The sequence below is a fragment of the Sparus aurata genome, chromosome 7 (assembly GCF_900880675.1).
Source record: "Sparus aurata chromosome 7, fSpaAur1.1, whole genome shotgun sequence".
Classification (NCBI taxonomy): Eukaryota; Metazoa; Chordata; class Actinopteri; order Spariformes; family Sparidae; genus Sparus; species Sparus aurata.
Genome location: NC_044193.1, coordinates 31,324,028 through 31,346,115, shown reverse-complemented (window position 1 = coordinate 31,346,115; position 22,088 = coordinate 31,324,028). Strand labels below are relative to the sequence as shown.

Here is a 22,088-nt window from a genome sequence, read left to right as displayed (position 1 = left end):
GATGTCAGTGTGATTTACAGTCGAGGGTTTGATCTGACCCGAAGAGATTAAAGATGAAAAAATGATGATGATGATGATGATGACGATGACGATGATGATGATGATGATAACGTGCAGATGGGGCGAACTGCGCTGCTGTTCATATACCTTCCCTGTGTGGGCGTTGTTAGAAACTCCTGAAGCGGGAGGCGGTGGAGTTATTTACGCAGTATATTTCCCTCCCATTGGTCCTTCAATAGAAGCTGCTCTGATGCGTTGCCGTGACACAGCCAAGTCTCCGGCGATAAAAAGAAAAGCGACGAGCCGGGGAGGAGAAACACAAGTGTTGGAGGGCGGTCAGCGAGTTTCCATTTGATGGTAGATGCGCCTCTGCGAGTCTTAACACGACTGGAAGTAGGAAGTACTCCTGAGGTAGGCTACTAACTCGATACTTTATACGTTCTGAAACTTTAATTTAGATCACATTCATGTTTCTTTGCTTAGCATTAATTAACCCCAAAAATAATGGAAGAAAGACTTGCTGCCAGTGCGCCATTACGCACTCCGCACAGGTCTACGCGTTCAGTATAACTGGCTGTTTAGAATGAGTTAAAACTGTTTTAACAGACTTTAATAAAACTAGTTTTAAAATGGGTAATTGAGTATACTGTTGAAGCAATTTCAATGATTTCGTTCTTCCTTCCTCCGTGTGTGTGTGTGTGTGTGTGTGTGTGTGTGTGTGTGTGTGTGTGTGTTTGTCAGGGATCTGGTGAAGAATGGAGTGGTATGTCCTGGTGCTGATGCTGAGCTTGCCGCCCTCCATCCAAGAAGATTGCTCTTCACAGTGTCAGAAATGCGCAGAGCAGATCCTTGGCTCCGACGTCGCCTTCAGCAGCCTGGTAAGATCCGGGGGCTCGTTTATAAAAGACAAATGGAGAAGAAATATTGCTTCTTTTTTTGGTGTGTGTTAACATTTGAAAGCAGAAGCTTACATTTGAACAAGCCAGATTTATGTAATTAATATACTATGAATATATTTGAATTCCCGTAGTCTAAGATACCAAATGTTTACGTAGGAAATTTTAGTAAGTGCCCATACGAGGCTAAACAGTTTAGGCTTCACCTAGAATATGGGATACGTAAAAAACATATTTGGGTCGAGTCTTCACTCATCAACGGAGTTCGAAATAAAAATGTTTAAAACTGACTTCTAGTACCACGCACCTGTGCTGACAGTTCATGTGCGCGCACAGTAATTTCTGATGGTTTCATTCTACTCTCTGTGTGTCTTGCAGTCATGCGGTGCGGAGTGTGAGGGCCAGATGAAGAGCTGTGGCCAGGCTCCCGGGCTGGCAGACTTAAGCCAGGACGAGGCAGCTGAGGAGGACGAGAGCCAACAGGCCGACCTGGTCAAACGCTACGGTGGCTTCATCAAGAGGATCGACAAGAACAAGAACAAGAACAAAGTCTTCACCTCTCCGTCGCACGACAATTATATCCTGAAGGCCGGAGCGCTGCCCAAGAAGTACAAGGATTTGTTGAAGAGGCTGGAGGAGAGAGGTGTAGACGAGCCGGAGGACGCAGACGATGAACCGGATGATCGGATGCTCCCTAGTTACGTCAAACGTTACGGCGGCTTTTTACGCAAATTCGGCCCGAAGTTAAAGAGGAGTAATTCCGCAGAGCCGGAGAGCCAGGAGCCAGAGGAGCTACAGAAACGCTACGGAGGCTTCATGAGGAGGATCAGACCAAAGTTAAACAACCTGAAGTGGGACAAGCGGTACGGAGGCTTTCTGCGCCGCCACTTCAAAATCTCTGTGCGCTCAGTGGAGGAGCCATATTACTCATACGATGACTTGAGCTTATAGATGAATGCTGCTCAGAGAGGAAAAACTAGAAAGAACTTGTGCAGGTTCAATTGACATGCCTCCATTTATCCCCAAAGTATCATATGCCTGCATATCTTGCTTATTGCCTACTCGGGTGACTTCTGTGTAACAACTTTCATCTCCGTGTTCTTGGCATCGGTGTCTGTCATTCAATAAAGGATGCTTGTTTATAAAACTGAATAAAAACGCATTCTTGTTTGTCAAACAACTTCAAAAGAAGTCGTAGGCTACTTGTGCAAGTGATTTCAGTCTCAGGGTGTTCCGCACCATCCATACCAAACTCCGTTCAGAATTCTTCTAATTTTATATTTTCTTGGTTGTGGACAGACTCATATAGAGCTGACTTGGATACATGTGTTTTAGAAAACTTTAATTCTGCAAAACTAATAACACTGATGGCGAGGCACGTTAAATACATTTTCAACTTTAATTCTAAAATTGAATAACATTGTCATTTTATCCCACGAGGCCTGGAGGTAGCAAAGGTATGAGCAAATGTAAAAAGAGATTTTAGTAAGAATGAGTAAAAAGCTATAGCACATATTTTATAATCTGAACCCAATTTTTATCAGAACTGAAAAACTGATTTCATCTGCTGTGAGTTTGGAGATCAATTTAAGAAAACGATATAAATTCTAAAACAAATCAGACTGACCTTGACTACCATACAACTAAACATGTGCTTTGACAGCCAGTTTGAGTTTTAGGCCATACATCCAGAGCAAATACAAAATTAAGAGAGTCTCATCTGGAAATGATTACCGTTTTCGTTTCTGTCTTTAAACTTTTCATAATTACAGGCCTACCCAGCCAAGCCAAAATGATCTACAAATTCAAAACCAACCTCGTTAGTGTGCAAAGAATATCTAATAAGCATACAGTCTTTCTGAGAGAAGACAACATGTCACAAGTGTGAAGCATATGACTGCTGCAGAATCAAATGAGTCAGAAGTCTGACCAATAAAAGTCACTGAACAATAATACTGTTGCGCCGCCTTGTGGCCAATGACAGATACGCCAAGTAAAGTCAGCAAAGCATTTCACTAAATAGAAAATAACCACCAAAGGCTTCATAACTGGCTCAATGTGTTTTCTGCAGTTTGCTGTGAAGCTCCAGAAATGTTTTGTGGACTAACGTTCCATCTACATGGGAGAGGGTAGATAATGACTGATCATTTTAATCCTTGGGTGAGCTGTTCTTTCAATACTTCCATTTTCTTCTATTTTTATTTTTCAGATTCATAAATCGTTTTCTGATGAATCAATTTATACACAACCTGCACAACAGGGTTAGTAAACATTTCAGTGGTTTTGATGGGCACCTAAATGCGACAGACACACAGAATGCAAAACTGACCACTCATTTTACATTTATGTGATATTGTTTTGGCATGGGAAATGTAGGAAGTATATCACACACATGCTCAATGGTCAATATGACTGAAGAGAAAACACCATACTAATGTTTGTCAGGGCCAAAACATAAGTCCTTTATTCTCTCCTTTTTCATATTAATGAATTTGGTGTGTCAATAACTGTCATGTGATGACACACTTCAATGAGAACTGAGCAAACTGCATCTGATGAAGACAGTGAGCTGCAGTTGAAAGTTGAGGAGTTAAGCTTTCAGGGTCTATTTAAACACAAACCATCTTTTCCTAACTCTAACCAAGCAGTGACAGAAAAACTAAAATAAAAAAACAAAACCTGACCTGAGAGAAATAAAGTGAACAGATTAATATCTTTCAAATGGGACACAAACCCCAGTCTACAGGGAGACTACTGAGCAGAGTCCTGCACGGGTCTTATTTTGCAAACCCGCACCCGCCCGTACCCGTCGTACTTAAAACCTCATCCGACCCGTTTCCCGACAGTAGCACAAATTACATTCCGCACCCGAGCCGACCCGCTATAAATTGATACCGACGCCCGACCCGCACCCGAAGCAAAATTAGACTGACGCAATTTTTAAAAATGAAAGTAAGCCAGCGTGGGGAATGGGAGTTCTGGGAGGGCGCAAGCACGCATGAATGAGCTCATATGAAATATACCGTATTGAAATGCATATAGGACGACCCTGCTTATAAGACGACCCCTCTTTTCAAGACTTCAGAAAAAGACTCTGATAACCAAAATTCGTTTCTCAATAACAAAGTCACATACCCTCCTGTCAGTCTCTTGGAAGCGGCCGCTTAGAGGACCACGATAAGCTTTTCTCTTACTGTTAGCGTTTTCAGACGATCTTTTTGGACCCGCCATCTTCGGACGTTACACTCCATAACTCCATATTTCTTGGGTGGCTGACAGTTGTTTGGCGCCTCCGCTGCTCCATTATCTTAAAATCAGCATCATAGCTCCGCCTCAGATGTCTGTTAACTTGCCACACTTTTGATCCACTTTGCTCCGTAAAATCACCGCGCCTCTCCATTTTTCATCTCCTGTCATTTCTTCTCCGCTGTGATTGACAGATAACCCAGCCAGTGTCAGTGACCTCTCTACAATAAGCTGGCGCCCTCTGCTGTTGTGGTCGTGTAGCGACCCAGACAACTATCAGCATGTGTCAACGGTTAGACCCCGATTATAAAACGACCCCACTTTTTCCACATAATTTTCATCCAAAAAAACCTCGTCCTATATTCGAGTCAATACGGTACATGCTTATCATTTTGAAATGCAGGCATATTTTTGTAGATGTGTCGCTAATGATTTTTTTTTTTTTTTTTTGCACCTGACGCCATGAAAAGCAAACATATATTTTAGCATAGCAAACAGGCGCATGTAGTGGGACACCTCTTGTTCACTACGAGATGCACAAGACTGCGGCAAGCCACAAACACCTGTTAAAAAGCAGCAAACATTAGCAGAATCATTTGATCATTGTGTCCCGCATCACAAGAAAGGGGCCCGGTGGACTGTTTTTATGGATGCAGTCACGTTGCATATCGCTTAAGATATTGTTCCCGTATATACAGTGGAAAAGCCGGCGGTTCATCCACATGCTGAAATCTTTCGACCCCAGTTTGTGTTACAAAGCCGCAACGGGGCCTGGAGCCAGAGGAAGCAGACAGGCTCGTCTTCCTGGCCAAAAATGTGTTAAAAAGTCAGCAAGCACACACTCATGTCCTGTACATCTACCAACATGTGATGTTTATTATGCAATGCATGCAGATGTTTAATTTAGTTTACATATTTTCCAGGACAAAAAATACTGATTGTAAACAAAAGACACCTTTTGCAGATTTGATTAAAGTTATATTCACACTGAATATCAATCCCAATGGGGAACTGATCTGTTTTTATAAAAACCCGCAATCTGACATGTTAAATTTATGTTTACAAAAGCATTTTATCAAAAAGGGACACATTTTATTTCAAGTTAGTTTGAAGGTGCATGGTTTAAAAGCATTCAAATAAAAGCAATTCTTTCAGTAAGTTGTCATTTGTAGTTTGTTTTTGAAAAGGACAAAACAAATGTATTAAAAACTTAAATCGTGTTTGGTGTGAAAAAATCTGAGATTTAATTTTTAGGCCATATTGCCCTACCTACCTACTACCTACCTGATGGAATGTTTGGCTGATGCTGCAGCTGTCTCTTTACCATAACTGCTTAGTCCGTAATGATGGTCCTGCAGCAGATAAACTTGTATTTACAATATGTAATGATTCCCCTTTTTTTTTCTTAAAAACTGAGCATTTATTACCAAACTGAACAACTATCCTTATTCCAGCCTACATGGAATAAATCCCTACAGAAACAGCTGTATCAAATATATTATGTACAAAAACATATTTACAGTGAAATCAGTGCTGAAATCCAAAGTCCTGACACCAATACAGATCTGCGTCTTGAATGACAAGGGACATCTACATACAAGGAAGGCGCTGTGTTGTGTTAAATAACAAGTGAACACAATGGATGCAATGGTCTGTAAAAATGTAAATGTGGTTGAGTTGTCAGCCATCACAGGAAATGCACATTCAGTCCAGGCTCTAAAACGATGATAAGGGCAATTACAAGCTGGGAGTCAGGAGAGAACAGCTGTCTTTTGTGTCGATGCTACTTGGCCGACTGCTCACCATCTTCCTCTTTAACCTGCCCTGGCTGACCTCCATCATCACCATCAACCTGGCCTTCCTCTTGTGAATCACCTGCATCAGTTGCCATGGTGTCCACCACACTGTTGGTGCTGACCTGCTTTTGTAAAGCCGTGCCTTGTGCGGTGGCCAAGCTCTGCATCGTGGCCGGCAGTGTCACCAGCTGGAATTGAGAACCAACCACCTTAACGAAGGCGGTGGAGGCCGCGGAGCTGCCGATGCTGGCTGCGCCCTCCTGACCTGCCGCTGCAGACAAAACAGTCAGGTTAGAGGCGTCAGCTGCCAGCTCCGGCCCAGAGAGCGCGGAGGTCAGCAGGGTGTACCCACCCAGGTTGGTGCCAGCCTGGCCGCCTGCCATGGTCAGAACTTTGCCCAGCGGCAAGCTGGTCAGCTGGTTGAGTGGCAGAGTGATCTGGGTGGGAGCAGCGTTGACTGCAGCTGGGCCAGAAACGGCACGTGTCAAACGGGGGCGCTTGGGCGCAGGAGCTGCAGGGACTGGAGTGAGAGTCATCAGGACGTTGTTGAGGTGTTGGGATTTGCTCTTCAACTCTTTGGCTCGCTTCCTGTGCTCATCACACTGCTGCTCCAAGGCTGCAGAAGGAAACAAAACCTCACCAATATGTACAAACACACTATAACTTTTCTTAACCTCTTTATACAGAATGCAGGGTCACAGGTGGTGATTGGCAAAGGACAAAAAAAAGCAGGAAAATATATGGCTCCATATGTCTCCCTCTTCACATTTTTTTTAGTTCAGCCCACACATCCAAAATTCTTATAACACAGTGTTTCCCCTATTTTTTTTGTAGCAGCGGTGCTATGAGTTGGTAATCAGCAACACTAGGAGGGTTCGGGGGCCCCGGAAGAACATTTTGAAAAATAACCCTTTAAATGGGACTACTGGTAAGATTTTTTAAAAAGAATCAGAATCTAAGACATGAGACAAAATAGTGTAGAAGTTGACAGTGCTGTTTGAAAATACGGTAACCTCTTGAGCATTAGAGATTTTTTTTTTTTACCATTAGTTTCTTTATTATTACATATTTTTTATGGAAACAGAATCTGTTTCAGAAGTCAGTGGGCCATATGACATGGAAGCTATTGAGAAAAAAATAATCATAATTTCTGCACATTAATATTCATATGAAATAGAGGAAGCACTAAAGTACAGTAGAAAGAGCTGTGTCTCATTCGTCCAGTTTACTTATACAATCTACTGCTGGCTTGGAGTCACTGGGTCACATGACATGGAAGATATTGAACAAAAATGCAATAATTTTGTATCAATATATTTATGCTAAGTAATTTAATGACGGCCCCTAAATCAGTTTCCAGCGATTCAGCACGAGGCTCTGGGAGGTGAACTAACCTCCTCAGTAAAGTCGCGGCTGGACCCAAGTGAATATCTGCCGAATATCCAACCTGAAACTAACTTCACCCCGGTTCGATGAGTCGCCTGTTGCAGCCTTTGAATAGGATGACGAGGATTTCAGTCACTCAACTTAAACGGTGACTTGCAGAAATTATACAAATAGCAGTAATGACAATAATAATCAATTTCAAGATAACTTAGAGTGTAGTGCTTTCACTGTGTGCAACTTAAATTCGCCATTTGCCCGTGATATTAAACCTACAAAAATCACGTCTGCAAAAATTTGTGGCGGCGCTGAAAATCCAGCAGCAGAATGCATATAGGTGGCCGGTCATTATGTTTACCAACACCCAACCCGTGTCTTGCGGTGCAAAAACGGATTTGCATAATTTAGGAGAGCACCATTTTCAGGTCGGAAAAGCCGGATTTCTGGATTTAACTGGAAGAATCACACCCCTGAAGGTATGGCTTCAAGCCTCAAAAGGCATTGACTGTTGGGGAGTTTTGGACTGACCGGCGAGGCTGCGAGTGTACTGCTCTCTGTAACGGTCCATCTGGCTCTTATGACTGGCCAGAACCTTCTTCACGAGGTCCAACATCCCAAAGTTCTGCACAATATTGTTGAGCAAAACAGCATCTGAAAAACAAACAATTACTGTTGAACAGGACACACACAGCAGCTCCACTACCTCAACACATCAATGTTTTTCCAGTCTACTACTACTACTTCATAGGTGAAACAAGTTGTATGAAGTTGTATTAAGCCTTTATTGTCTCCACAGGAAGCTGTGTGTAGTCTGACAAATTCCCTTACGTGATGTCACTTCAAGAGTGAGTACTACTCTGTATGTGAAAAAAAGTCATATGAACTGCAGAGAAAGCTGCATGTAATCTGATTAAATCGCCCTAGTGATGTTGCTCAGTGGCTAAGTTGTATTGTGGATAATGTAGGCACCAGGTTTTGAAATTAAGAAGAATGCTTGGAACAACAAAGGCGGTATCTCTGGTACTGCTGATCATTTTTTTCATGCGTTTTTATACTGTGCAATGAGTCCAACAGTGTTTTAAGAGTGCTATATTAAACCGGTGCACTGTGTTGAACTGGTATGGCTGAACGGCTCATGTGCATTGAGCCAAGATTAATATTTTGTCCAGACAGATGGAACAAGATTATATCATTTGGTATGCATCAAACCAAGCCATTACAAACTGTAACTCATATATATTACATATTTATTTTAATCAATTTCATTTTATGTATTCATTACTATATTTTTTATTTTTCTTAATCTCTGCCAGTGTCTGTGGGGTTCTAACCTTTGACATGTAGTGGTGGGTCACACACTCTCTCCTGCAGCCCTTTCAGCACCTCCTGCAGCTCCTTCTGAAAGTCTTCCACCACCTCCTCCAGCAGCCCTGCCTGCTTCAACGCATGCCAGAACGCCACAGAGTCCTCTGTAAACACACATACATACATCATAAAGAGTGTAACGCTCCACTCAATATCTTTTTCCCACATGGTGGTAAATGTGCTCACCTCCGATTGCTGTGACCCACTCCGAAGTTTCCTCTGCCACTTCTGAAAAAGAGGCTGCTGCTCCATTCACTACGACACAAACATAAAAAACCATCACTAAACTGCATCACTAGACTCGGACAGTTTATCAAATGTATTCATTCTGAGTCACAGTGCAGACTTTGATGGTAGTTCAGAAGATCCAGACAATTTCTAATTTTGTCTCGTATCGCTCGTTCTCTCTCTCTTTGTTTCCACTGCTCTTCAAACATAGCTAAATTAATCCATTCTAACATGGTGTTTTCAGGCTATCAGAGCGGAGTATTGAAGCCACACAGCAGCTGATTCAGTCAACAATGTTATGTCAACACTTAGTGGTTTGTTTCCACGGAGCATATAAAACACTGTTATGCTTTGAGTATAAGCACATTATGTAGTTTAATGTAAAACGTGAAGAAAAATTTATCATTTGTTAAGATAATATTTTCAGTCACAATGCTAATTTCTGTTAGCACATTATAAGTCATTCCCATTAGGTCTTAGCACTGGGCTAACAGACCAAGCACTAGTTACATGAACTACAAATGTCAGAATTCCATATCTAATAGAAGTGCCATGACTGGTCATTTTGATTGCTGGATTAAAAACTCCATAATCTCTCTTGATAAATGCCCAATATTAAGAGTAATGCACTTATTGTGTAGGGGTATCTTTTAACAAGTCAATAAACTTATATCCTCCTACAAAAACACCCACCAGCACTCCTCAGTCTCCCTTACTGTATGTCCCTCAAAAAGGCAGAGCGGAGCAGACCTGCATCAGCTGTGAACAGATCTGGCTGATTCCCTAATTACAACGGTTTCAGTAACGATTCCTGCAACAGATCAGCACTAAGATCAAAATGAGCCCTAAACTAGTACAATGGCCTAGACTCTGGAACTTACAGTCAGCTGATGAGGGGGTGGCAGGAACCAGTTCAGCAGACTGGTCACTGCTGATGGACACTTTGGTTCCAACCAGGTCGATCTTAGTGCTGCGGCAGGTGTTGGAGCAGACCTTTGTGTGCTGGTAAAAGTCCAGTTCACTCGAGTCCATGATCTTCCTGTGATATTACAAATGATTGATGCCTTTACACAACAACATAATACACCACTTGTATTTGCTGACCACAGTGTCTGATGGAACAGTGCCCTCTTGAGGCAGATTCCTTAATAGCACATCAATTACTGGAAGAAAGACAGACCATTGAATCGCATTTGTTTAAGGAAGTAAATATTTCATGTGTACTACCTCTACCACAATCTCCACCCTGTTTCTACAACCATTAGTCTTTAACCATTAGGAACATGATGCAGAATGACGCTAGATATTTTTTTTCAATTAAATCCAATCCTGTTGCAAAAATGTAACCATCTTAAATCACAATGTGGTGGTGAATGAAAGATTTGAATGATTTATTTATTTTTGCTGATATGTGCAAACCAGATGACATACACTATATTGCCAAAAGTATTCACTCAGCAATCCAAATAACTGAAATCAGGTGTTCCAATCACTTCCATGGCCACAGGTGTATAGAAGCAAGCACCTAGGCATGCAGACTGTTTCTACAAACATTTGTGAAAGAGTGGGTCTCTTTCAGGAGCTCAGTGAATTCCAGCGTAGTACTGTGATAGGATGCCAACTGTGCAACAAGTCCAGTCGTGAAATTTCCTCATTCCTAAATATTCCACAGTCAACTGTCAGTAGTATTACAACAAAGTGGAAGTGATTTGGGAATGACAGCAACTCAGCCACGAAGTGGTAGGCCAAGAAAAATGACGGAGCGGGGTCAGCAGATGCTGAGGCGCATAGTGCGCAGAGGTCGCCAACTTTCTGCAGCGTCAATCGCTACAGACCTCCAAACTTCATGTGGCCTTCAGATAGGCTCAAGAACAGTACGTAGAGAGCTTCATGGAATGGGTTTCCATGGCCGAGCAGCTGCATCCAAGCCATACATCAGCAAGTGCAACGCAAAGCGCTGGATGCAGTGGTGTAAAGCACGCCACCACTGGACTATAGAGCAGCGGAGACCAATCTCTGGAGTGACGAATCACGCTCACTCAATCCATGTGATGGATGAGTCTGGGTTTGGCGGTCGCCAGGATAACAGTACTTGTCTGTTTGCATTGTGCCAAGTGTAAAGTTTGGTGGAGGGGGGATTATGGTGTGGGGTTGTTTTTCAGGAGCTGGGCTTGGCCCCTGATTTCCGGTGAAAGGAACTCTGAATACTTTAGCAAGAGATGTTGGACAATTCCATGTTCGCAACTTTGTGGGAACAGTTTGGGGATGGCCCCTTCCTGTTCCAACATGACTGTGCACCAGTGCACAAAGCAAGGTCCATAAAGACATGGATGAGAGAGGTTGGTGTGGATGAACTTGACTGACCTGCACAGAGTCCTGACCTCAACCTGATAGAACACCTTTGGGATGAATTAGAGAGCAGACTGAGAGCCAGGCCTTCCCATCCAACATCAGTCTGTGATCTTACAAATGCACTTCTAGAAGAATGGTCAAAAATTCCCATAAACACACTCCTAAACCTTGTGGAAAGCCTTCCCAGAAGAGTTGAAGGTGTTATAACTGCAAACGGTACACCGACATCATATTGAACGCTATGGATTAAGAATGGGATGTCATTTAAATTCATATGCGAGTCAAGGCAGTTGAGTGAATGCTGTGGCAACATTGTGTATGTTCAGTTTTGTGATGGTCTCTTGTAGTCCCATGTGGGATGTGCCAAATATAGGCATGACACAGAAATAAAACATAGGTAACTAACTACACACAAGGAGTGTCCTAAAAATGGGTGATAAACTTGATTTTATTAAAGATGTTAGGTTTTTTTTAATGACCAAAAACAATGAAATAAACTAAGATTTTGTCAATAAAAGGGAGGTTGGGGGGTTTGTATCCAATTAAATAAAGTAACAAATCTGTGTGTTTGCGGAGTCCAGACCTGAGCATGGTACCATTGAGGCGGATGGCTCTCTTCCAGTCCTTCAGGGTGGATTTCCCTGCTAAACACACAAACTCCTTCGGGCTGATAAGCTGCTCGTTGAACTGTTCAGAGAGGAAGCAACAAACCATAAGGAGTTGCTGATGGTCCACATCAATATCACATCAAAGGATAGGTTTGCCCAAAAAGAAAGAGAGAAGTCAATATTATCTACTCTCCCTCATGCCGATATAAAATTGCATGAAGTTTGCTAGTCCACAGAATGTTTCTGGAGCTTCACAGCAAAACAGCTTTGCAGCATTCTCCTAAACACCTGAAGTAGCTGAGAACGTATTTTAAATTGTATAAGAAATAAATACCCCAAAAAACTGAACAACAGCTGATCAAGCACTTTCCGTGTTTAAAGAAGCACTGAAAACCCAAATTGATTTAAAAAGATTATTATTTTTATTTTTTGCTTTGTGTGTCGATTTTGGCTTTATAAAAGGGAGTAAATTAGGATTCAAATAGATGTTTGGTTTCCAAAGACTTGAATTATGTCTCACAAACTGTATGGAGTCATCTTGTTTTGGGTTGTTTATTTTTTACATTTTAAAACAAGTCCTCATCTCCTTCAGTTGTTCAGGAGAATGCTGCAATGCTCCAGAAATGTATTTTGAACTATAAAACTTCTGACAACTTTCCATCAGCTTAGGGGTGAGTAGATAATGATAAGATTTTCATTTTGGGGTCAACTATCCCTTACATTTATGAGTATTATTTCATCATAAATGTGATTTTACACAGGCTTGAATATTTGAAAATGACAGTACGTACCTGAACACATTTAACATTGATCCCGGGGCAAACAAATTTCTTCCAGACCAGCGTGGCTTTGGCATCTCCACAGGTGATTGGGTAGAAGACGTCAGCCTCCACATCGACCTCTTCTGTCAACTTCACTGCAGAGATGGAGACAGAAACACCCTCATACCTCCATTTTCAACTCTTTCATCTGATCATACAAACCAAAAAAGATGTTAAAAAAACAGTTTGGACATAGTTTGACAAAAAGGAAAATGGAAAAAATTCTGCACTCTAATGACATGTTTTTCAACTGTTACTGAACTATCCCATTAATATAAATAGTAATAAAGCAGTGCAGGTCACATTACCTATGACTGCTTCTTCCTTTGACATTGAATCTGTTCTGCTGGCCTCAGCTTCGGCTTCCACTGGTGCTACTGTGAGTATGTCCTCACTGGAAACCATTTGAGAAAGCACACAGTTTTTAAGTTTAACTTCAGCAAACTGAACAATAGGGTAGTCTCATCGTAAGTGTGAATACATTACCCGGGCTGAGTGGTCAGCTCAGCAGTCATTAGCACTGCTTTATCCTCATCGACCACAGAGGGAAGGTCTTCGACTGCTGGGGCTGGGATGGTGACGATCACAACCTCACTCATTTCCTGCATGCTGCTGACCTCAGATGAAGCCATCGGAACAAATAGAGCTTTAGGACAGCACAGAGGGAAACATGATGTTACTGATATTCTTCAATACAATTGGAGAAGCTTGGGTCATCACAAGAACAGGGATGTCCTGAGTGTATTTTGATTTGTCAAACTGAAATTGTAACTGAAAAGTCCCATTAACCCTGGAGCGGCTGGTCCTGGTCAATCTCTGCCCTCTGGTGGGTCCTTTTATGGATTCACTCCACCTATCAAACTGGCATCAGAGTGGACAACGCCATCATCTTCCTCCTGGACAGATCACTGTCTCACCTGGAGAAGCCTGGAAGCACTGTGAGTATCACGTTCTTTGATTTCTCCAGTGCTTTGAACATCAAACAGCCTGCACTTCCAGGGGACAAGCTGGAGCTCATGGGGTGGACCAACACCTCACATCCTGAACCTCTACTACCTCACCAACCGGCAAAAGTGAGGACTCAGGACTACATGGCAGACACAATAATCTGCAGTACAGGGGCCGCACAGGTAACAGTCCTGGCCCCTTTCCTATTCACCCTGTACACTGCAGACCTCTCCCACAAATCACCCAACAGCCATCTACAAAAGGTCTCTGACGACTCTGCTATCATCGGCCTCATCAGGGACAGGGACAGAGCCTACAGAGAACTTATTAAGGCTAACCTCCAGCTCAACGTTGGGTAGACCAAAGAGTTGGTGGTGGATTTTCCACAGGCACAGACAACCCTGCATACAGGTGAACATCCAGGGAACGGACACTGAGATGGTAACATCTTACAAGTACCTGGGAATTCACCTGAACAATAAGCTGGACTGGACTGATCACACTGCAGCGACATACAAGAAAGGTCACAGCAGACTCCATCTGCTGAGGAAGCTCAGGTCCTTTGGAGTGCAGGGGTCACTCCTGACTATTTTCTACGACTCTGTGGTGGCATCAGCCAATTTCTATGGAGTAGTCTGCTGAAGCAACAACATCTCGGCAGCAGGTAGGAAGAGACCTGATAAACTTATCAAGAAGGGCAGCTCCATCCTGGGATGCCCTCTTGACCCAGTGCAGGTGGTGGGAGAGAGCAGGATGATGGACAAGCTGTCATCGCTGCTGGTGAAGACCACTGCCGACCACTATCTCAGCACTGGGCAGCTCCTTCAGCGATAGGCTAATACACCCCAAGTGTGTGAAGGAGAGGTATCGCAGGTCCAAGTGTGTGAAGGAGAGGTATTGCAGGGCCAAGTGTGTGAAGGAAAGGTATCGCAGGTCCAAGTGCGTGAAGGAGAGGTACCGCAGAACCAGGTCTGAGGTCAGGTATCTTTTCATCACCTAACGCTCCATAAACCACTGCTACTGTCACTACATGCTAACTCGGCAACTTGTGATTAAACATAATGGGATGTCACAAAGAAAAAGCCAAAAATCTTCCGAAGTCGGAAGAACAAAGGCGGAGACGTTGAACGCGCTTGGTTCACCTGTTGGCCAGGTGTGCAGCAGCGCGACGTTGGCTTAGTCACGGGTTGATAAGGCAGCTAGCATGGATGTGGCATGGATGTTAGCTCATTCTCCGCTGCAGTGGCAGAGCAACCTTCTCCATGCCGCGATGGGAAACAGAACCAGCGGATTTAATCAAAATTAGTTTGTACAGCGGGTGGCTGTACCTGACCAATTATGGTAAGTTTTATGTCATTTGTTTTGCAATACGTGAAAAATTAACATAAGTGCGCTAATTTCACAGTGGTTTAGTGGTTCTTCTTCTTCAGGGTTTTACAACAGCCGGCATCCAAAAGTTGCGTTGCTGCCATCTATGGGACTAGCACCTTACTGCACTATATCCTGCTATATAGACCAGTGTCTTTTAAGAATAGAAAAAAAACAGCGTTTTCCTCTCCTGCTTGACCCTACTTCTAAAATACTTTTCAGAGATACTTCTTCCAAGCCAATTTCTTGCTATTCTCTGAGCAGATCTTGTCTTTGGCAGTCATAGTTTCTACAAGAAATCAAAGCATGTTGCACTGTCTCAGGTTCCTGACATGAACACAAGCCGTAGAGCTTTTATTGAAGCTCCTTGCTCTACTTACAGGCCAGATGTACTAAAATGCTCATGTTTGGTCTCTACACCATCACACCAGCATCAATATGGCAGCAAGCAGAAGCAAATGTAAGCAATGCCACATTGTTTCACATGTAAATATATGTCACTGATTATAATGAAATATCCATTATGAAATATCCAATAGTTAGCTTGCACTGTTTTCATGTTGTAAACTTGTCAATCCCTGCAGCATTTGAGCGAGTGTTTAATTAGTCCCCCCAGGAATCCGCGATTGCGGAATTTACCGCAGATTCCTCAGCCATCCGCGGATTCAAAGACCCTCTGCGGAATATCACATTTTGCATGTAGTTTTCATCCCGGCCGCTAGATGTCGCTGTCAGATAGACTGGGCTCTAGACTCACAGTAGAAGTACACGTTGATAATGAAAATAACTTCATTATCAACGTGCAGTGAAGCGACATACTCAAGTTTCCATCCACCAGGTGAGTAAAGAACACCTGAATCATCACAGTTTGAACTGCTGTCGAGCTCGTGTTAATCACATGCTGTCAATCACTCCACCGCAGGAAGGCTGACTCGATGTGTAGAGAAATGTTCTGACGAGCAGCTCAGTCTAGTTCTGTGTTCACTGACACCAACTCTCCTGCAGTGACACCAGAACTTCAGAGGAACTGGTTTCACTGCTAGTTCCTAAAGATTTGGTGAAAAGTTTTGCACTTTTTATGGGACAGGGACAAAGAAATTATTTTAAAACCAGTAATAGTAGGTTCCACAATGTTTTGCAGTGTTCTGGTATTGCAATTAATTTCATAAGAGAATACTTAATTCATTAGTACATTAAAAAAGTATGTTTTTTAAAAGAAAGTATGTTTTTTTTTTGCGAATTTCAACGTTCAAGCCGCGGAATCAAGAATTGCTCTCCGCAGAATCAAAATTGCTCTCCGCGGAATTTAAACTTTTTCTCTGCAGATTCCTGGGGGGACTATTTAATATGGAGCATGAAGCCATAATTGGTGGTTTTAAATGCCTTTACTGGCGCATCAACACCACAGCGGTGGTTCGCTAATTCTCCACCATTGGTCGTTCACACAGAGCGAAGCACCGCTGTGTAATTCACACAGAAAGCCATCGCTGCGGCTCCTAAAGAGACGTGACATCATGATGATGATGACATCTGTGTGTTTTCAAGGTGTTTCCCGGTGTCCCCCCTGTCAATCTAAACCAGCGGACAGTTTATAATCATATGGATGCTGTTATAATGTGAAGTGATTGAGATCCTGACCCAACAAACACCATGGAAAGTGACAAAGTTAAGTTTTTCGGGGGCGCCGTTTAGCTCAGTGGGTGTCCCATGTACAGAGGCTTTGTCCTCGCTGCAGCGGGCCCCGGTTCGAGTCCCGGCCTGGGTCCCTTTGCTGCATGTCACTCCCCCTCTCTCTCATCCTGTTTCCTGTCATATCTTCAGCTGTCCTGTCAATAAAGCCAAAAGGCCAAAAAAATATTTAAAAAAAAAATTTAAAAAAAGGTTTTCGCTATAAATTACATAATTACAAAAACGCCATCAGTGAACAGGTTGCTATCTGACTCCCTCATTCGTGAGGACGGAGGCTGTTTTCTTGGGGAAAGTTCACTGAAGTCTCGGTCCGGAGGGCTGACCGTCACAGAGATTTTGTTTCATCATGAACACTCGGTGAGTTAAAGTTTATTTCCGGTAACAGACGCTGTTTTTCGGGCAGAAATGTGACAAGGAGTCGGTAGGACAGGCGGGGGGACAGACAGGAGGATGGACGCTTCTACACATACAGCTGCGGTATTTTTTTCCTCGTTGCCAAAGACAGTCACATTTACTACTAGTGTTGCACGGTAAACCGATACTAGAAAGGTACCGTGGTACCCAAACGTTAAGAACAATAATTTCTTACGTTTTATTAGTATCGGTTCTTTATGAACTTTGTGCGACAGTGGGGCAGCATGTCTGTGTGTGGTGTCTGTGGGTTCGCCCTTACTGTCAGCAACGTAAGCGAGATATTTCACTCCATGCGTCTGCTTTTTCAACAAGCCTAGGACGGTCGGCAGGAGCACTCGTGCCACTTTCAGCTGATAGACATGCGGACTTGTTCAAAGAGCGGCAGGTTAGCGATAGATAACATAAGGTTAAATAGCTAGCTATAAAGCTCAGGAGCTTTTACAAAAACATATTAATAAATAATTTTAAGTTCCACACTCTGTCATCTAAAATGTATGCCATTACTTTTGATGATGTTTTAGTTTTCCGCCGTGGTATCGTTTCAGTATTGTATCGAGATATTTTAGGCAGCTATCATACCAAAGTCATAATTTTGGTATTGTGACAACACTAGTTATTAGGTTACCTTAGTTTGGTTCTGTGACGTTGCTTTGTGGGACATTTCTCTTTATTAAGTTGAGTGAGGGACCTGTGCAGTTAACAGACCATCCGATAGACACGCCCTCCATATATGCAGCCGGCTCATCCATTCAAACTGATTCAGTTTGCCAACACTGCGTCTCTGATACTATCAGACGAGTATCACATACAGAAGTTATCAAAATGTTACATAAATATAATGTTTCACTTAAAAAAAATGTTTTAAAAAATCAAGGTTTATATCGAACCGTGGGTCAAAAATCGTGATACAAACCGAATCATGAGTTTGGTGTATCGTTACAGCCCTAATATTTATTATTTCTAAATAACAACGCACTACCACACTGCTTATAATTACATGTTCATATTGTACGATATTAAGTTTATATGTATATGAGTCTATTCTAGTTCTTACCTTTTTATTATATTGTTTATTGTTTAATATTATTGTTTAGTTTATTGTAATATTACTGTCCTTGTGCTGCTGTGGCATTTGTGGGAAAAATAAGACATTGTGATTCTGATTATTACAGAGTTGGATAAAGTGGTGCAGGTTGCATAACTGATAAGTGCTTCCTCATTTGACAGCGAGTCTGATCTGCTGGACTCAGCTGTGAGTATGTGCACACAGTTGATTTATCAAATTGAAATACACTGCAGTCTGTATTTAGTGCACTGCCTTAACATGATTTTCCAATAATCCATACTGGTCAAGTAAAATCTAGAATCAGAAATAGGAGTCATATTAGGCTACTAGTTCTTGTAAGAGTTAAAAATCTCTCTCGCCCCGTTTCCTGCCACCTCTTCAGCTGTGCTATCAATGAAGCCATGAAAGGCCAAAAATACTTTAAAAAGATACATAAGATCCAATAGAAATGAAACCAAAAGGATCGTGACAAACATTTCTGATATAACATTTATAGGAACCCCACAGGATTTTATTAGAAACTACAGAAAAAGACTGATTTACAGAACTATGGAAATCTTTACAGAACCTAAATCTATTCATAAAGAAATCCTAGATGAGTTTTATAAATTATGAAACTCCACTGGAACCAATAGAATAGAAACAGATTTCTGACTGGACTGAGATCGCAGAAGTACTAAACATTTTCCGTATAGGATTCCCGAAAGGATTTTTAGAAATGTATGGGAATCCTAATGGGCCATTTGCACGATTGTGAAACACACTTGTAAAACGGAACGTCTGGCATTTATGAGTGGGCTATTGTGTCATGAATAACTGAAATGAAGTCATTTTAATCGTCAACTCAAACACTGCATACTGACTGCTTACGTTAGCTACCGACAGAGTATATCCTCCTTCCCAATGTTCACAATTGTGTTAGTCTTTTATTTGCCAACACTTACAGAGACGGCAGAGAGCAGACACGGGGCTCGAGAAATATTGATTAAATCTTACCTTTTGCACTCAATTGAATTTATGTCGCCTCGTCTTGTGGAGAAAACGTGACGGTATGTCACTAAGCTGGCTCTATGTGGATGTGTAAGCTAGCTCAGATGAGAGACAGCTAATACATGCCTGGAACTGGAAGCTATTTACTGTAGCGTTGTATTTTAAACACGGCAAAACCGCCATCTTCTTTAACACGCTGGACAATCGCTGTGTAATACATTTAATGTCATCTTCACGACAATACACGACAATGAATTTCACTTAATCGATTCAGGCCACTCCGCCGTCATTCTTCTTCTTCTTCTTCTTCTTCTTCTTCGTTGTCGTCTTGTCTATTTGCGGATCATATAACAGCACTAAAGGCACGAGTCGCCACCTACTGTTCAAACAAGAATGACAACACACATTTATTCCTAGGCCTCATTTAATAACTACGGAGCCCCAGACATGACATGGTCAAAAAAAATTTAATTGTGGCCACAATATAGCTATACCGTGCGCACGATATACTACTTCGTGGCCACAAAAAACTAATTCGTGGCCACGAAATACTAAATTGTGGCCACAACTTAGTATTTCGTGGCCACAAAATAAGGATAACGTGCGCACGAAATACTACTTCGTGGCCACGAAGTGGCCAACTGGACAACTGGGTAAGCAAATCGAGCGCACCTTCTCTTGAAACCGCGCTGAGTGTCTTTTCTTATTCTGTTCTCGTCAATATCTTTTTATCCCACATTTAGGCAGTTATTTAAATAGGCCTATAATATAATTAACTTTTAATCGTCTGTGATTTTATTGAAGGACAAATGTCCAGAGAACACATCAGACACCTTCAGTAGTTCAGTCAGAGCAACAACCATAGATATATATAGACGCCTCATTGAGCGGGTTGGCCCACTTCTATGGAGGACCAAACCTGACATAAGTATAAATAAATAAATAAATGCATAAATGCATAAATAAATACATAAATAAATAAATACATAAATAAATTCTGAAATAAATAAATAAATGTACAAATAAATAAATGCATAAATAGATAAATGCATAAATAAATGAATAAATAAATAAATAAATGCTGAAATAAATGTATAAATAAATAAATAAAAGTATAAATAAAAGAATAAATGCTTTTTATTTATTTCTGTATTTCTGTTCACCTACATTTATTTATTTCTGTATTTCTGTTCACCTACATTCATTTATTTCTGTATTTCTGTGTCCATTTGTAAATGAGGAGGTAGGAGGTCCTAACCTCAGTCAAGAGCATGATTGGTCAAATCAGAGAGCCAGACAAAAGCAAACAATTCCTGATCTCAAGCCTCACTCTCTGTAACGTTGTAAAACAGCTCCTGGCCTCGACCAGTGTGACAGGTTAACTGGCGTTCATTTTAACTTGCGAGGGTCCCAGATGTGCTGGTGGTGTGGTTTGAGAATCCCGTCTGGAGAGAGAGGGATCCTCAGCCATGTCCGCTAACCAGGAAAAACATTCTGCTCATCGCTCCAAGTCATGTATATGTGTATTCTAGACGAGCGCTACAGAGCACAAATCGTCCAAAAGTGCATGTTGTCGGTCTCATATCTTTGTCGTGAATGTCTGTACTCTCAAATAACTCATGTGTGGAACAGGCTGAGGCATTTGTTCACGCCGAGCGGCTCGAGAGCGGAGTGGAGACCCCTTTTAGCTCTTATGTTAGCTGTTAGCTGCTCGCTGTAGGGCAGCGTCCAGGCTACCTTGTGACACTGGTCTCCATCGGGTATTTTTCATTCCGCACTGTTCAAATGGTCACTTAAAGCCATCGTTCCGAGCCGCATACATCGTTATTAAGCTGAAGCTAAGTCAGTGTGAAAACTGTACACTGTCATACAGCCTGCTGGTCAAACAGTCTGTCATGTATATGTGTATTCGTTTAGACGTGGCTTGAACACTTCTATCCACACGGAGATGCCGGGGCTGCGACTTGCAAACCACTGCTAGACGAGCTCTACAGAGCACAAATCGTCCAAAAGTGCGTGTTGTCGGTCTCGTATCTTTGTCGTGAATCTCTGTACTCTCAAACAACTCATGTGTGGAACAGTATTAAGCATTTGCTCAAGCCGAGCGGCTCGAGAACGGCGTGGACATCGCTGTTAGCTTTTAGCTGCTCGCTGTAGCGCTAAGAGCGTAGCGTCCAGGTTAACTGTTGACACATTACCATCGAGAGTGAGATACATGTCTGGGCTTTCCTATGAACCATTGTCGCTACTGGTGTTTGTATCACAGGTTGATCTGGACGTCTCACGCTTTGCCACAGCTGATTGACCTCACGCTGAGCTCGGGCTGGATGTCAACGTACTCTGCAGACTGTTTGACCGGCAGACTGTATGACAGTGTACAGTTTTCACACTGACTTAGCTTCAGCTTAATAACGATGTATGCGGCTCGGAACGATGGCTTTAAGTGACCATTTGAACAGTGCGGAATGAAAAATACCCGATGGTAACCAGTGTCACAATGTAGCCTGGACGCTGCACTACAGCGAGCAGCTAACAGCTATAACTAAACCAGAGCTACATGAACAAATGTCAACAACTGCAGCTAACAATTAGCTGAGCAGGCTTGCTGGTAGCCAGCAACATTCCTGTACAGTGTAAAGGAATCAGCGCAGCTAGTAAGGCAGAAGTAGTAGACCCTCATCGAGCACACTCCTGTAACAAATCATGCTCTTGACTGAGGTTAGGACCTCCTACCTCCTCATTTACATATGAATACAGAAATAAATGTAGGTGAACAGAAATACAGAAATAGATACATGTAGGTGAACAGAAATGTAGAAATAAATAAAAAGCATTTATTCTTTTATTTATACTTTTATTTATTTATTTATACATTTATTTCAACATGTATTTATTTATTCATTTATTTATTTATGCAT

General features: G+C 42.1%; 2 protein-coding genes across 4 annotated transcripts; one reads left to right on the top strand and one right to left on the bottom strand.

The window, feature by feature from the left end:
- The first annotated feature begins 218 nt into the window (after positions 1 to 218).
- On the top strand, positions 219 to 2,043 carry pdyn (prodynorphin). The gene is made up of 3 exons (XM_030422121.1): positions 219 to 411; positions 742 to 878; positions 1,275 to 2,043. The coding sequence occupies exons 2-3, from the start codon at positions 756 to 758 to the stop codon at positions 1,845 to 1,847; spliced, it is 696 nt and encodes a 231-aa protein (XP_030277981.1). The 5' UTR covers positions 219 to 411; positions 742 to 755; the 3' UTR covers positions 1,848 to 2,043.
- Positions 2,044 to 4,989: 2,946 nt separating this feature from the next.
- gmeb2 (glucocorticoid modulatory element binding protein 2) lies at positions 4,990 to 19,500 on the bottom strand. Of its 3 annotated transcripts, XM_030423562.1 has the most exons (11): positions 19,177 to 19,499; positions 13,182 to 13,341; positions 13,004 to 13,089; positions 12,666 to 12,790; positions 11,850 to 11,953; positions 9,796 to 9,953; positions 8,873 to 8,941; positions 8,653 to 8,790; positions 7,850 to 7,972; positions 6,291 to 6,554; positions 4,990 to 6,209 (listed from the first exon to the last, which is right to left on the bottom strand). In XM_030423562.1, the coding sequence occupies exons 2-11, from the start codon at positions 13,325 to 13,327 to the stop codon at positions 5,926 to 5,928; spliced, it is 1,497 nt and encodes a 498-aa protein (XP_030279422.1). In that variant the 5' UTR covers positions 13,328 to 13,341; positions 19,177 to 19,499; the 3' UTR covers positions 4,990 to 5,925. The 3 variants fall into 3 exon arrangements, with proteins under 3 accessions (XP_030279422.1, XP_030279421.1, XP_030279420.1); XM_030423561.1 differs by having other exon boundaries at positions 4,990 to 6,554; positions 13,182 to 13,307; positions 19,177 to 19,500; XM_030423560.1 differs by having other exon boundaries at positions 4,990 to 6,554.
- Between the last annotated feature and the right edge of the window lie 2,588 nt (positions 19,501 to 22,088).